Source organism: Pteronotus mesoamericanus, unplaced genomic scaffold (genome assembly GCF_021234165.1).
Source record: "Pteronotus mesoamericanus isolate MK-2021 breed Mesoamerican mustached bat unplaced genomic scaffold, CSHL_Meso_final scaffold_232, whole genome shotgun sequence".
In the NCBI taxonomy this organism is placed as follows: Eukaryota; Metazoa; Chordata; class Mammalia; order Chiroptera; family Mormoopidae; genus Pteronotus; species Pteronotus mesoamericanus.
The window spans coordinates 505,147-517,835 of record NW_026555311.1 but is presented as its reverse complement, the minus strand read 5'-3'; the positions used below and the strand labels follow the sequence as shown (position 1 = coordinate 517,835).

The 12,689-nt window shown below is 44.8% G+C and overlaps 2 protein-coding genes across 4 annotated transcripts in view; one reads left to right on the top strand and one right to left on the bottom strand.

Moving 5' to 3' along the window:
- PFKP (phosphofructokinase, platelet) overlaps window positions 1-8,495 on the top strand; it is a 58,478-nt gene extending 49,983 nt beyond the window's left edge. For both annotated transcript variants that reach the window (XM_054591584.1, XM_054591583.1), the window contains 6 exons: window positions 121-285; window positions 2,315-2,376; window positions 2,767-2,878; window positions 3,818-3,917; window positions 7,865-7,967; window positions 8,091-8,495. In XM_054591584.1, coding sequence (XP_054447559.1) covers window positions 121-285; window positions 2,315-2,376; window positions 2,767-2,878; window positions 3,818-3,917; window positions 7,865-7,967; window positions 8,091-8,235 — 687 coding nt within the window. In that variant the 3' untranslated portion in view covers window positions 8,236-8,495. The remainder of the gene's footprint in view (window positions 1-120; window positions 286-2,314; window positions 2,377-2,766; window positions 2,879-3,817; window positions 3,918-7,864; window positions 7,968-8,090) is intronic.
- A 1,088-nt stretch (window positions 8,496-9,583) lies between these two features.
- Window positions 9,584-12,689, bottom strand: part of PITRM1 (pitrilysin metallopeptidase 1) — a 33,926-nt gene continuing 30,820 nt past the window's right edge. For both annotated transcript variants that reach the window (XM_054591581.1, XM_054591582.1), the window contains exons 24-27: window positions 11,806-11,931; window positions 10,698-10,843; window positions 10,229-10,331; window positions 9,584-10,129 (exon numbers count right to left, since the gene is read on the bottom strand). In XM_054591581.1, coding sequence (XP_054447556.1) covers window positions 10,036-10,129; window positions 10,229-10,331; window positions 10,698-10,843; window positions 11,806-11,931 — 469 coding nt within the window. In that variant the 3' untranslated portion in view covers window positions 9,584-10,035. The remainder of the gene's footprint in view (window positions 10,130-10,228; window positions 10,332-10,697; window positions 10,844-11,805; window positions 11,932-12,689) is intronic.

Below are 12,689 nucleotides of genomic sequence, written 5' to 3'. Positions count from 1 at the left end.
GCACGCACCTGGGTGTGATGCCAATGACCACACACTCAGGACCTGCTGGGCTCTTGACTGCACTGTCCCAGCACTGGCTGGCCATGCATTGGAATGACCCATGTCCTCCTCTGTGGCCAGACCTGCGACCGCATCAAGCAGTCAGCCAGCGGGACCAAGCGCCGCGTGTTCATCATCGAGACCATGGGCGGCTACTGCGGCTACCTGGCTAACATGGGGGGCCTGGCGGCTGGTGCCGATGCTGCCTACATCTTTGAGGAGCCGTTTGACATCAGAGACCTGCAGGTACGTCGGCATGCTCATCCCTGAGGGTCCTTCAGTGCTGCTGCCTAACCCTGTTGTTTATTTTTATGGTGTCATAAACTATACTAGGTTTCAGGCACTTCCAGTGACCCATCACCTTGAATGCGGGTCACGGGCAGATGCACTAACTCTGGTGCTGGAGCCCTGTGCACAGCGACAGTGCGATACGCTGTTCGGGGCAGCTTCACTCTTCACCGGCCTTATACGATTTTGTCCGCTGCCCTGTCTCATCCACTAAGCAGATACCATTTCCTTAGGTGGGTCATCAGCCATCTAACAAGGGCATCTAGTGTTTCACAGGATGGGCACTCGGGCTCCCGAGACCTCCGGTGCCCTGTGGTCCGAGCCTGGGAAGGCTGGTGGTAGTTGGAGAACACCTTTCCTGGAGCCCCAAGGCCGCCCAGGACAAGCAGCTCTATCCATGTGAATGTGGGGTTTAATGAGGGGGTGCATGGCGTCCTCCCTCCCCCCACTGCCAGGCACACCCGCTGGGGACAGAGCAGTGGGCTCAATACACCTTGTGGGCACTGCCAACTATAAACAAAACGGGAACGCTCTTCCCTGCAGCTTGTTTTTTTTTTTAATTGACAGATTTTGGTTTTTTAGAGCAGTTTTAGGTTCATGCCCTCGCACACACAGCCTGCCAGAGTGGGGCTGTTGTTAGAGTCGATGGACCCACATTCACATGCCATCAGCACCCCCACACCCCCATTCCATGTTAGGATTGGCATTAGAGGTCTGTTGGGTGTCGCTGCTTCTTTTATTTTATTTATTTATTTTAAGTGTTTTATTTATTTATTTTTAGATAGAGAGGAAGGGAGGGAGAAAGAGAGGGAGAGAAACATCAGTGTGTGGTTACTTCTTGCATGCGCCCTACTGGGGACCTGGCATGTGCCCAGGCGTGTGCCCTGACTGGGAATCGAACCGGCAAACTGGCAACCCTTTGGTTCTCAGGGTGATACTCAATGCACTGGGCCACACCAGCCAGGACTCACTGCTTCTTTTAAATCTTCACATCATGATGCCTATTCTTCTAAATGGATAAGGGTTTCTCAGGCCCTCCAGCTTTTTAGGTGAACGGCTAGTTGGGTAAGCAGAGGTTAGTTGGGTTGCTCAGCCCAGGCATGGATTGGAGGTCAGCCTGTTCAGGACAGGCATTAGCCAATAAAACACAACCAAAATATACAAAAACACAAATAAAACATAGCTTTGTAAAAGCTATGATTTTGTTATGTTTCTGCACCAAATAAATCAAGCAGATACTTGATGTTTTCACTTATCTGTGATTTTTTTTTATCTTGACCTATGAATTTCTCTACAAACTGAATTAAATATTTATACTTCAAACACCTGCCTAAACACCAACCCATGTCAGCACTCTCAGCACACAGCAGGTGCTTCATAAATGTAATTACAACTGGGATGTGCTTATGTGTAAATATCTCCTTATTTTGCATACTTTCTCTCAAGGTACAGTATTCCTTTCCTTAGAGAATTTGTGCACATGGTTGAGTCTATAAAAATTTCTCTTGGTCTGGAGATGCTCATTAAGCAATTGTGTATATGAGGGTCTATACAAAGTGAGGTGACAGGTATTCTCCTCTGAGATAAGAAATATGGTCATGAAAATAGGAAAGAAGCAATAGATACATTTATAAGCTTCAGTCAAGGACACAGACTACATAAATTAATGTTTGAGGGTGACTTAAATTAATGGTTTATAATGTTTAACATACATCTTTACGTCATGATGCCTGTCATGAAACCTATTTATTTTGGAAAGTGCTTCCCATGGAAGTTAAGCTCCACTCACTACATATGCCCAGTAACATGAACTTGTCCTCTTCACCGCTCGCTGGTCATGTACCTGATGTATTTTCTGTTGTCCCTGCCACCAAAGCATAAACTTCGAAAGTTGCTGCTAGGTTCAGCACTTAGGATTGCATGGTGCCTGGCACACAGTAGGCACTTAGTAAGTTTCCTGTGTGACTAACAGAGCACTCCTTCCTAGGCCAACGTGGAGCACCTGACAGAGAAGATGAAGACCACCATCCAGAGGGGACTCGTGCTCAGGTAGCAGGCTCTCTCGAGTTCTCATTTAAGACCTGGCTTCTCAGCAAGAACCCGTTTTATGATCTGAAACGTGAGGAGCCATCACTTCTCCACCAGGACCCTCACTCTGAATACTGAAGGGACAAAATCACAGAGTAGCTGTGCTTTGTGCAAATGACTTGCATGCACTTAAATAACTGAAGGGTAATTTCTAAAAATTCATTTTGCTTTGTAATTTTAAAAAAGATATCTCCAAGACATTTCTTTAATTAAGCCACTGACATTTATAAAGAGAAGAAAATGTGGTTGAGTCACTTATGGGATTAGGACGGAGGTGAACGTGAGCCAGTCGGTCAGCGCCTGCAGGGCGGGCGCTTCTCCCCCAGCCCTGAGATGTTTTCCGTGTTTCAGAAACGAGAGCTGCAGTGAAAACTACACCACCGACTTCATCTACCAGCTCTACTCAGAAGAAGGCAAAGGGGTGTTTGACTGCAGGAAGAACGTGCTGGGCCACATGCAGCAGGTAGGGGCCTGACATCTCATCCCTCATGCGTGGGTCCCACAAAACAGAAAGGGAGGCTGTTATTCATGTGACTTCTTTTTAGATGGTGTCTTATGTTAGCCGTTGTGGGAAAAATAATGTGTACTCATAAATTCCAAGATGATTAAAAACGTCTGAACTATGTTATCGTGCCATTTAGAAGTCATACCAGATATCACCAGCTTTAGGAATTCCATTGTGATATTTGGGGTAGTTGAGTACTTCAGGGAAATGGTCAACTTTCATATAGTGATACCAGTTAATTGGAAAAATGTATTTACATTAAGTATCTCATTTAGCATTGGGCCTTAATAACCATTCAAACTGGAATAGCAAACAAGTGATACTTGAGATTTGCACAGAATCAAAACAAGGTGGAAAGACTCTTGGGATACACTCCACAGGCGGGAGGTGGGTTAGAATCACAGGCCCCACCTCCTAACCACATGCCCACCCTCGCCCCATCGCCACTGACCACTCCCATGTCTTAGGAGCTGCTGGCCTTGGGCCCAGTGTGCATTTCAGAGCAACCCCGAGTCTCCTGAATCTGTCATGAAATGCTAGGCAGGTGTGTATTTTGTGAAAGCAAGCCCAGAGTTGATCAGATTCTTAAAGAAAATTGGGACCCCCTCCGCATCCCAAAATAAGGTTAAGGAATCCTGACACAAAATGTTAAAATAACGAAGATTGCTAGGAGGTTCAGCATTGTGATGTTCACCTCACAGGCTCAGCTCCAGCCACAGAAGCCACTGGGCTTATTTTTCTTTGGTCCCAACTATACATGAGGAGATAAAATTTGGGAAACAAAAACCAAAAAAAAAAAAAAAAAAAAAAAAGCAAACCCCAAAGCCCATAGTTACAAATTTGATGTGGATTTTGTTAAATAATAGTAATTCTATTTCTACTTCTAACCACCAACAGGGTGGAGCACCTTCCCCATTTGACAGAAACTTTGGAACCAAAATCTCTGCCCGAGCCATGCAGTGGATCACCTGGATACTGAAGGAGGCTCAGGGAAAAGGTATCGGGTGACGCGAGGGAGGTGGCTTGGGCTGGAGGCTGGCCTGCGCTCTGCTCCGGGAGCTGGGTGCTGGTTTCTGCTCTGCTTAAATCCAGCCTTGAGCTACACCTGACAAAACAGTTTTACTCTTACCAGACTCTGCAGTTGCCATTTACAACATACAAGGTAATTAATTAATACAAAGTGCTTTAGTCTTGCTTGTTAGTGATGAGAAGCATCAAGTAAAAGTGACATTCTTAATAAACAGGAGATTGGCTTCTCTGAAAGACCCTAAAATGTCATCTTTCCTTGTTTTATTTCTTTGCCACATGGAACACTTTGGATTGGCTTTTACCTAGGATACTTTAAGAGCTACTCATTGATTCACTCATGACTCTCTTTTTTAGAGAAAACAAGGAAGGATTGCAGGTATCTAGACCATTTCCTCCTTTACTACCTACATGTGTGCTTCTCCCATACTTACCGCACCCCACGCCCCGCCCCAGCAGAACCTCGGAATTGTGATAAGCCATCCCATTGCTGCGAGCTTACTGCCTGATTAAACCTTCCAGGATGTTACTTAGTCTAGCTTTGTTTTTGTGCTTTATGTGAATGGATGCACAGTGTGCATCTCCTGGGACTGTCATCGTTGATGCGGTATTAGGTTTTGAGAGGTAGCCGTCTATAACGCATCCGCTGTGACATCTGCCAATCCTGACCCTGTCTTGAGTGTCCTGGTGTCTTGCTGACAGGCAGTGCGTCAGTGTGCAGGGCCACGCGGACCCAGGGGCAAGACACTGGCTTCTGGCTAGTTCTCCAGACTAGTCTCACGACACCTGTGAGACTCTCCAGCCCCTCATTCCCCTTTGGGTGACAATCTATCTGATCCATCGATGTTGAATTAATGCTATGCTGGGGACCTTACAATCTCACCGTAGTTCTGAGAGGCCAGGTTCTTCATGCTTATATACATAGTGGCTTCAGTGTACTGTTCAAGTTATTTTGACTGTTTTCCTAAGGCTTGGTTATGTTTATATATAGCTTGTCACTTTCTGCAAGGCACCTTTTAATGAAGTCCTTTTAATTTTATTTACTTTTTAAAAAAGATTTTATTTATTTACTTTTTAGAGAGACAGGAAAAGAGGGAGAGAAACATCTATGTGCTGGAGAAACATCTACTGGTTGCCTCTCACATGCCCCCAACTGGGGACCTGGCCTGCAACCCAGGCATGTGCCCTGACTGGGAGTTGAATGTTCATTTCACAGGCCAGTGCTCAATCTACTGAGTCACACCAACTAGGGTCTGAAGTGCCTTAATTTTAATGCAGCCAATTGACTTTTTTCCTTTATGGTTGGAGCTTTTTGTTGCCATTCTCCTTTCACATTTAGTTCTTTAATTCACTTGAATTGATGTGAAATTTAAGGTCTACTTTCATTTTCTTCCATGTGGGTAATCAGTTACTTTGGTGCCATTTATTGAGAAAGTCACTCTTTTCCCTTCACTCTGCAGTATAATCTCCATCATAAACCAGGTATCTACAAACATATGGGACTATTTCTCAGTTATTTGGTTCATTTTGAGGCATGTAATTATCTATTTGCCAGTATTCCAGTTTTACAATTACTGATACCTGGTATCAAAGAGCCTACCTGGACCTTCCAGTTTGGCGGCTCTCAGCCTTCTTTGCCAGCATAAACACAGTAGAAACAGATAGTCCAAGTCCACCACGAATTCTGTTGGACTTTTTGGAGGGGATTACATTTCATCAATAAATCATTTGGAAGAAGAAATAACATTTTAAAAAGTCAAATTTCTAATGAACATTGAATCTCTCTCCATATACTTGGACCTTCTATTATCTTTAAAAAGCATTGTTTTCCTTCAAGATCTTGTGTATTTATTGGTATAAGTTTACTCCTTTAAAAATATATTACTGTAAGTGCTATTTAATTTTTTTCTTATTGCTGGTGTACAGAAACACAATTACTTGTTCTGATCAATGTGGGTCAGTTGGTTGGGTGTTGTCCCTCGAAGTGAAAGGTCACTGGTTTGAGTCCCAGTCAGGGCACATGCCTGAGCTGTAGGTTCAAACCCTGGTTGGGGTGTGTGAGAAGCAACTGATCAATGTTTCTCTCTCACATTAATGTCTCTCTTTCTCCCTCCCTTCCCCTCTCTCTAAAAATAAAGTCTTAAAAAAACACAATTTTTGCCAAGCTGATTTGCAATTAGCAACTTTTTATGCACATTTTTAATTCTAATAATTATTTGTAGATTCATCTTTTGGATTTTACATGCACACAAACATTATCATCTGGGTATGAGCTTTTGATTTTTTTCCCATGCTAACTTTTTGTGTATATTACTCCAGAGGCATCCTGAATAGACGTAGTGATGGCAGAACTCCCGTCTTCTCTGGCCCCCAATGAACAGGGAATGCCTCCCATGTTTTCTGGCTACGAATTCTTAATAACATTACACTGAAGTCTGTCTTTCCTCTATTTGTTATTTGATGTCCATTACATATAAAGCCTCTCTTTTATTACAAAATCTTTTATCACAAAATCGTAAGCATGTAATTCTGTTACAACATAGTATCACACTCAAGCACACCATATGACATTTTAGGTGAAATATTCAAGTTAAAACTATAAATTATTATACCCATATTATTACCTTACCACCACAGTAAAGCAAGCCTTACTTCTTCTGGACCCTGTATGCCAGTAATGAAGGGATTGTATATACTTTTTTTGCATTGAATGAGATGGCTGTTTAAGTCTTCTTTAATGGATTCCCTGGTGCTGAGCCCACTTTGCCTTCCTGGTGGACAAGCCCCACCCCTACCCCCACAGCTCTGTTTGTTCTCTGTAGTTACTGGTGGGTCTTTTGCTTTGGCCATTTCCTGCTCATTATGTCCCTGTCAGGTGCTGGGTGGGCTTGTGGGCTTGTTCTAACTTTCTAAGAAGTCCAGCTTTTCCCCTCAAATAATTTGTAAGATGTTTCAATTTATGGATATTTGATAAAACTTGCCGAACACCTCCATCAAAGGTGCCCCTCCGCAACCATTTTCTCTACAGGGAGAGCTGACTCTTTGCTGAATTTCTTAACTGTTTCTAGAATTACTTGTGTTTATTTCTTGAATCCCTTTTATTATGTTTTATAGAAAATTTCCAAATGCATCTAAGTTTTCAAAATATTTTAAATGAAAATTTTTCATCATATTTTCTTTCCTTTTTAATTCTGGCAGCATTTCTAGTCCTCGTTCATTCCAAGTTTAGGTTATTTGTTCTGGTACCTCTATTTTACTCCCCTCAGTTTTCTTGATCCCTCCCACCAGATAGGTATAGTTAATTTTATTCCCAGTGTTTGACTAATACACACACAGTGATGTAGATTTTCAAACTAATTTTAGACTTCAAAAAAATGACTTTGTTTCCCTACTGAGTTTGTTTTCTACATCAACTTCTACTTTTTTATTTTTTCCTATGTTTTCCTTATTTTCACAGGTCATCTAAGGATTACCTCACTAATTTCCAGCCACTCACAGTGTGTGCAGTCATGAGCATATGTTCTTCTTAGCATGTATCTGAAATCTCTCTGCAGTTTAAGCCAATTTTCCTATTCCAGTATTTAGTGAGATATGGATTCACCACATTACTCCCTGTGGCAGGGGGGTGGGGGTGTCTCACTGCTGAGGACAGATAACAGCTCCTCTCAGAGTGAATGTGGAGTGAGGGCACTATCACCTCTGCCTCATCCTGAAGGGGACTCAGCGGGGGTTCTCCGCCTGCCTCATCACAGTCTCAGGGGATCCTGGGAGTCTGGCTCCTGCCCAGAGAGGGTGTGAGGACTCTGTTCCCTCCCATCAGCAAACCTCTCTCCCCTTTCCTGGTCTCACTGGCCATTTCACCTGACTGTTCAACCTGACCCAGTGTCCAGTCTCAGGTCATTGTTCTGTCTTTCACAGGAAAAAAGTTTGTAACTGACGATTCTATCTGTGTGCTGGGAATAAGCAAAAGAACCCTTGTTTTCCAACCTGTGGCTGAGCTAAAGAAGGAAACAGACTTTGAGTAAGTAAAATAGTGCACATCTAAGCCTTACTGCAGTTAGAAGGAATGGAGGACAGGAGTCAAGGACAGAGGGATGCTGCTGTCGTAGGCATTGTACTCACCTCTCTCACCTCCTGATTGCAGGCACAGAATTCCCAAACAGCAGTGGTGGCTGAAGCTTCGCCCCCTCATGAAGATCCTGGCCAAGTACAAGGCCAGCCTTGATGTCTCCGATTCAGGCCAGCTGGAGCATGTGCTCCACGGCCATGAGGAGCCTGCAGCCATCTAGTTGCCACCGCCTGCCAGTGATGCTTTGGGCTTCCTGTTTACCCACTCTGCCCCTGGTTTTGTAACACTTAAGTTATTTATCAGCACTTTACGTGAGTACTGTTGACGTTAATCCCTAATCACGATGCACCTGTCCTGTACCCTTCACACTCCAGTGGATCGTGAGACTCCAGTGAGTTGTCTGCCGTATCGCATACTCTGTCCCCTGCTTTCAAATGTGTGTTTCCAGTGGAATTAAACATTTGGCTGAAATTCCAACCACAGTGCTAAGGCTCCTTGATTTTCTTAAGTAGGTGTGAAACCTCAGGATCTGTGGGCAGCTACCATAGGTTTGTGTGGCAGTGTTGTGGGCAGGTATTAGCAACGTATTTTTGTAGGGATTAGTGAAATAGGCCATGCAGAAGCACAGTCATAAAGGAGAAAGGCAACGCTGTGACACACAGACATGGGACACGTCAAGTGTGTGGAGAAGGCCCCAGACCAGGACGCTAGGTGAAGTGACCCAACCCCAACCACATGGGCTCCTTCCAAAGTGTAGAACTGAAAACACCCTGAACGTGTGCATCAGAACAAGGCGAGCTTACACACTTGACCGCAGTCCTACTTGTGCCGTGAGGAAGGTAAGGCATGTTACTTAGTGTTGGGAGTGAAAAGCATTTCCACCTCTTTTCTCCAGCCTCTGCTCTCACGTCTGAGATGAGAGGAACTAGCCTGTCAATCAGCCATAGGGGAAGGAGTTGTGTGTAGAGAGCGTGGATGATGAGAAATATACGCAGGCCTTAGATACACAGGCTTGGATCCAGACCATGCAACATGTCCCAATAAAACGGGTCGTACAAATTTTTGGTTTCCCAGTGCATATAAAAGTTATGTTCACACTATACTGTAATCTACTGTATGTGAAAAAAGTATGTTCCTCGATTAAAAGATAGTTGATTGCTTAAAAATGCTAAAAATCACCCAAGCCTGTTGAAAACTGGCACTGATGGACTTGTTCGATGCAAAGTGACCACAAATCTCCAATCTGTTAAGACACAGAGCACCCGCGAAACGCAGCAGGACCAGGTCTGACTGTGGGCCAGGTTTAGGAATTGAGGATCACATGATATAGGAAGGACTAGCTCTGAGATGTTTACTTTCCGTCTGAAAAACGTAAAGTCAGTAACAGATGAGATAGAGCCCTTCAGTAAAGACAATATGGGAAGAAATTAATGCTTATTAACTCCAAACACATCAGTCCTTGGAGGGGACCCCATCGGGCTGCCCTGCCTAGGGTGCAGTTGTTCAGAATTTTCCCAGGTCCTTGGTGACCAGGCTGTTTTATAAATCAAGGCCGATGTTGGAATACCTTTGTTCATTTCACTTGTATTTTAATAAAGGTCTGAAGAACTACTTAGCAAAATGTCATTTAAAAATGACTAATGCACAGGTAGGTCAGAGTTGCCTTTTATTTTTAAACATTTAAATAAATATTCTAGGATTAATAAGGTAAAATAAGCATTTCTACCATGATTCGAGAGTCTTAAAATAATATTCTGTTCATCTCTGGCACTTAATGCATAATTATTGCAATTAATTCCTTCATGATTGCCTATTTCCTTCTTTAAGAACGAAGAGTTTGAGTCTGACTTCCCAGGCAAGTATGTACCTTTGGGAAAATTTTAAGGATGATACATGATCAAGATATTTGGAGAAAACTATCACTTCTCTAACCTTTCAAATTAAATTTGGCTCTGGCTTACTTCTTAGGGGCCTGTGAGCCTATGTTAGCTGAGTCCCTGAGCACAGCTGGAGCTACTCATCATCTGATTATCCAGGACGGGTCCTTGGCGATTTTGGAGTTCTCTGGTCCCAGCAGAGCCAGCCCGTGAGTGCTCCTCCCGACGCCAAGGTACCTGAAAAGGCAGGTAGGGGCATCAGGGCCGTCTCCATGTCAGGGGGCATCAGGGTCACAGGAAGTTTCTGAACACTTCAGGCCCCAGAGCTGTACTCACTTGTTGCTCACATCAATGAGACCTTCGCGGTGGACGGCAAAGAGCTGCTCCCTGTGCGCCTGCTTCAACTCATCTGAGAGGCCGTACAAGAAGTGGTCCAGCCCTGAAGGAAACACAGGTGACTGGGGGAGCTGGTCGGGGGCAGCACGTGGTGGCCTGTTCCTTGGGTGCTGACTCTGACCCGCTCCCCTTTGGAGACGAGGATGGGGATGAGTGAGGGCCAAGTCAGGACAGTCTCTGCCCCACTCCGGTCACACTGCCCAGAGCACTCACAGCCCACTGAGCTCTGAGATGATGGAATGTGACCCTTTCCACGCGGCAAACACTGAGATGCTCACTCTCAAGGTGGATATTTGTGTATCATAAAGGAGATGGTAGCGGGAGTGGGATGGACACACAACTCAGCAACTCAGCCTGGAATTGCCTGGTCACGCCATTCATCAAGGTGCTTGTTTTTTACTCCAAATACCTTTGTCCGAAGGAGCCAGGGGAGCGTCCACAGCAGAGAACACGGAGAGCTTGGCCTCATCAATGTCCTGCTGTGAAAAACTCCCAGACTTGGCCCATTCGACGGCCTTTGCGAAAGACTGGAGTGTTTCTGTTGAGTGTGGATCCCTAGGAGACCCGAAGAGTTAGCTACTCACACATTTACCAATGGAAAAAAAAACAGGCAACAATCATGTGCTGACTTTACAGCTTCAACACTTTACAATTGTTAACAGCTCTATTTGAATGCTTAGTCCAAAAATCAATGCTCTAGAAATTTATACCTGGCCACACAGGCCACCCGACCTTCTTGGAGACGTGGCCATTCACCTAGCCTCACCACCAGGCTTCCCGGGGAGAAGGGAGTCAGGCGAGTGAAGGAAAGTGAGACTGAATGGAAGACTCGTGGAGAGACGCCAAGAAAGGTTAAATGAAAACCCTCGTTTCCAAAGGATGCACTCAGGATAGCTGAATAATCCCCCATATCTAGGCCAATTTCTAAGAGCCTTCACTAAGTGGAAAGAATTGCAGAGGCCTTTGTTCATACAACAGACCCAGCACTGAATGGTTTGGCAGACGTGGAGGGTGGGGCTCAGGGGCTGTTTTCTGTCCTGCAGCTCCCAGCACTGACACCAGAAAGTGTTCAGAACTGGCAGCAGCTGGGAGCAAGGAGAGTGCCTCAGAGCCACAGACAGTTTGTTCTTTCCCTGGAGCGTTAGAATACATGTCTTCAGGCAGAGGGCCACGGAAAATTAAAAGGGCAAAAGCAGTCTGTGTAGCCCAGGATCCCAGCCTCTACAACTACATCAGCCGGAAAGCTCAGGTCACCTTCTACTAAAATATGCTTGTCACCAAATGTCAGGATTCATTTAAGGCAAAATGTTTCTTGTTCTCTCCTGCTGTTGTCCCTAAAACCGAAAGGACAGGGCTGGGTATCGTTAAGTGCTGAAGAGGTGGGAAAAAGTAGGAATGATTTTTCTCAAATTCACTCCAGTACAGGAGATGATGACACTGATGCCTCAACAAAGCCTTTGACCATCAGTGACGTGAGGCTGTGTCCACATGCACGAGATGATCAGAAAGAATCTCACCTATACGAGTAGAAAGTGAATATTCCATTACGACTGAGTTTGGCGCCTCCACCATAAGCACCACCTTTTTCTCGAATTTCTGTGTGCAAGAATTTAGCAGTCATCAAACGTGCCAGGATCTTAAGACTGAAATAAATGATTAAAAAATGCAAGTTAAAAACATGGCTGGCAGGGAAGTATATAATAAAAAATAGTCTTAAAGAATGTCAAGTAACTGAGTGAAAACAAAAATAAAGAAGCAGTGGCTTGGATGACGGGTGGGGGGGAGGGGACACCTTCCCTCACATACTTCCACCTCTCTCAACTTCTGTGTGGATGTGCACGTGGAAAGCTCTTGATTAGCTTTCCACAGGCATCTTCCCTAAGGTTTCACTCTGTTGGAATATATATTTTTGACGTTCCTACTAACTTCCGTTAGGAATGCTAACAGGCGATGCCCTGGGAGGGAAAAGGAAGGTTCCAGAAAGCAGCTTGCCAGGACAGAGCGGGCAGGGCCACAGCCCAGTGTGGCTGCCATCTGCAGGGGGCACAGGCCTGCTCTGCTCTGTGTGAGCACTCGGCCTAGCGCCTGCTCCTGAGCAGGTGACACAAGCCAGATGAGAAACTAAAGGGAGGAGCAGGACACATGGTCTTAAAGATGGGGAGAGGGGTGGCTGTGCCGTCCTCACCAGGGGAGCCCCAGCCCAGGGTCCGAGGTAGGCGGGCTCTGCTCACCCCACAGGGACTGGGGTTTATCCTCCATGTATTTTTCTTTAGAGATTTCTATTACTTCTATGTTACCTAATGATCACATTCACTGTTGGAAAATTATAAAATATGAAGAGAGGCAAAAATATCAATAATCATACTACCCTGGGGTACCTCTCGTAATATTTTCATAGTGT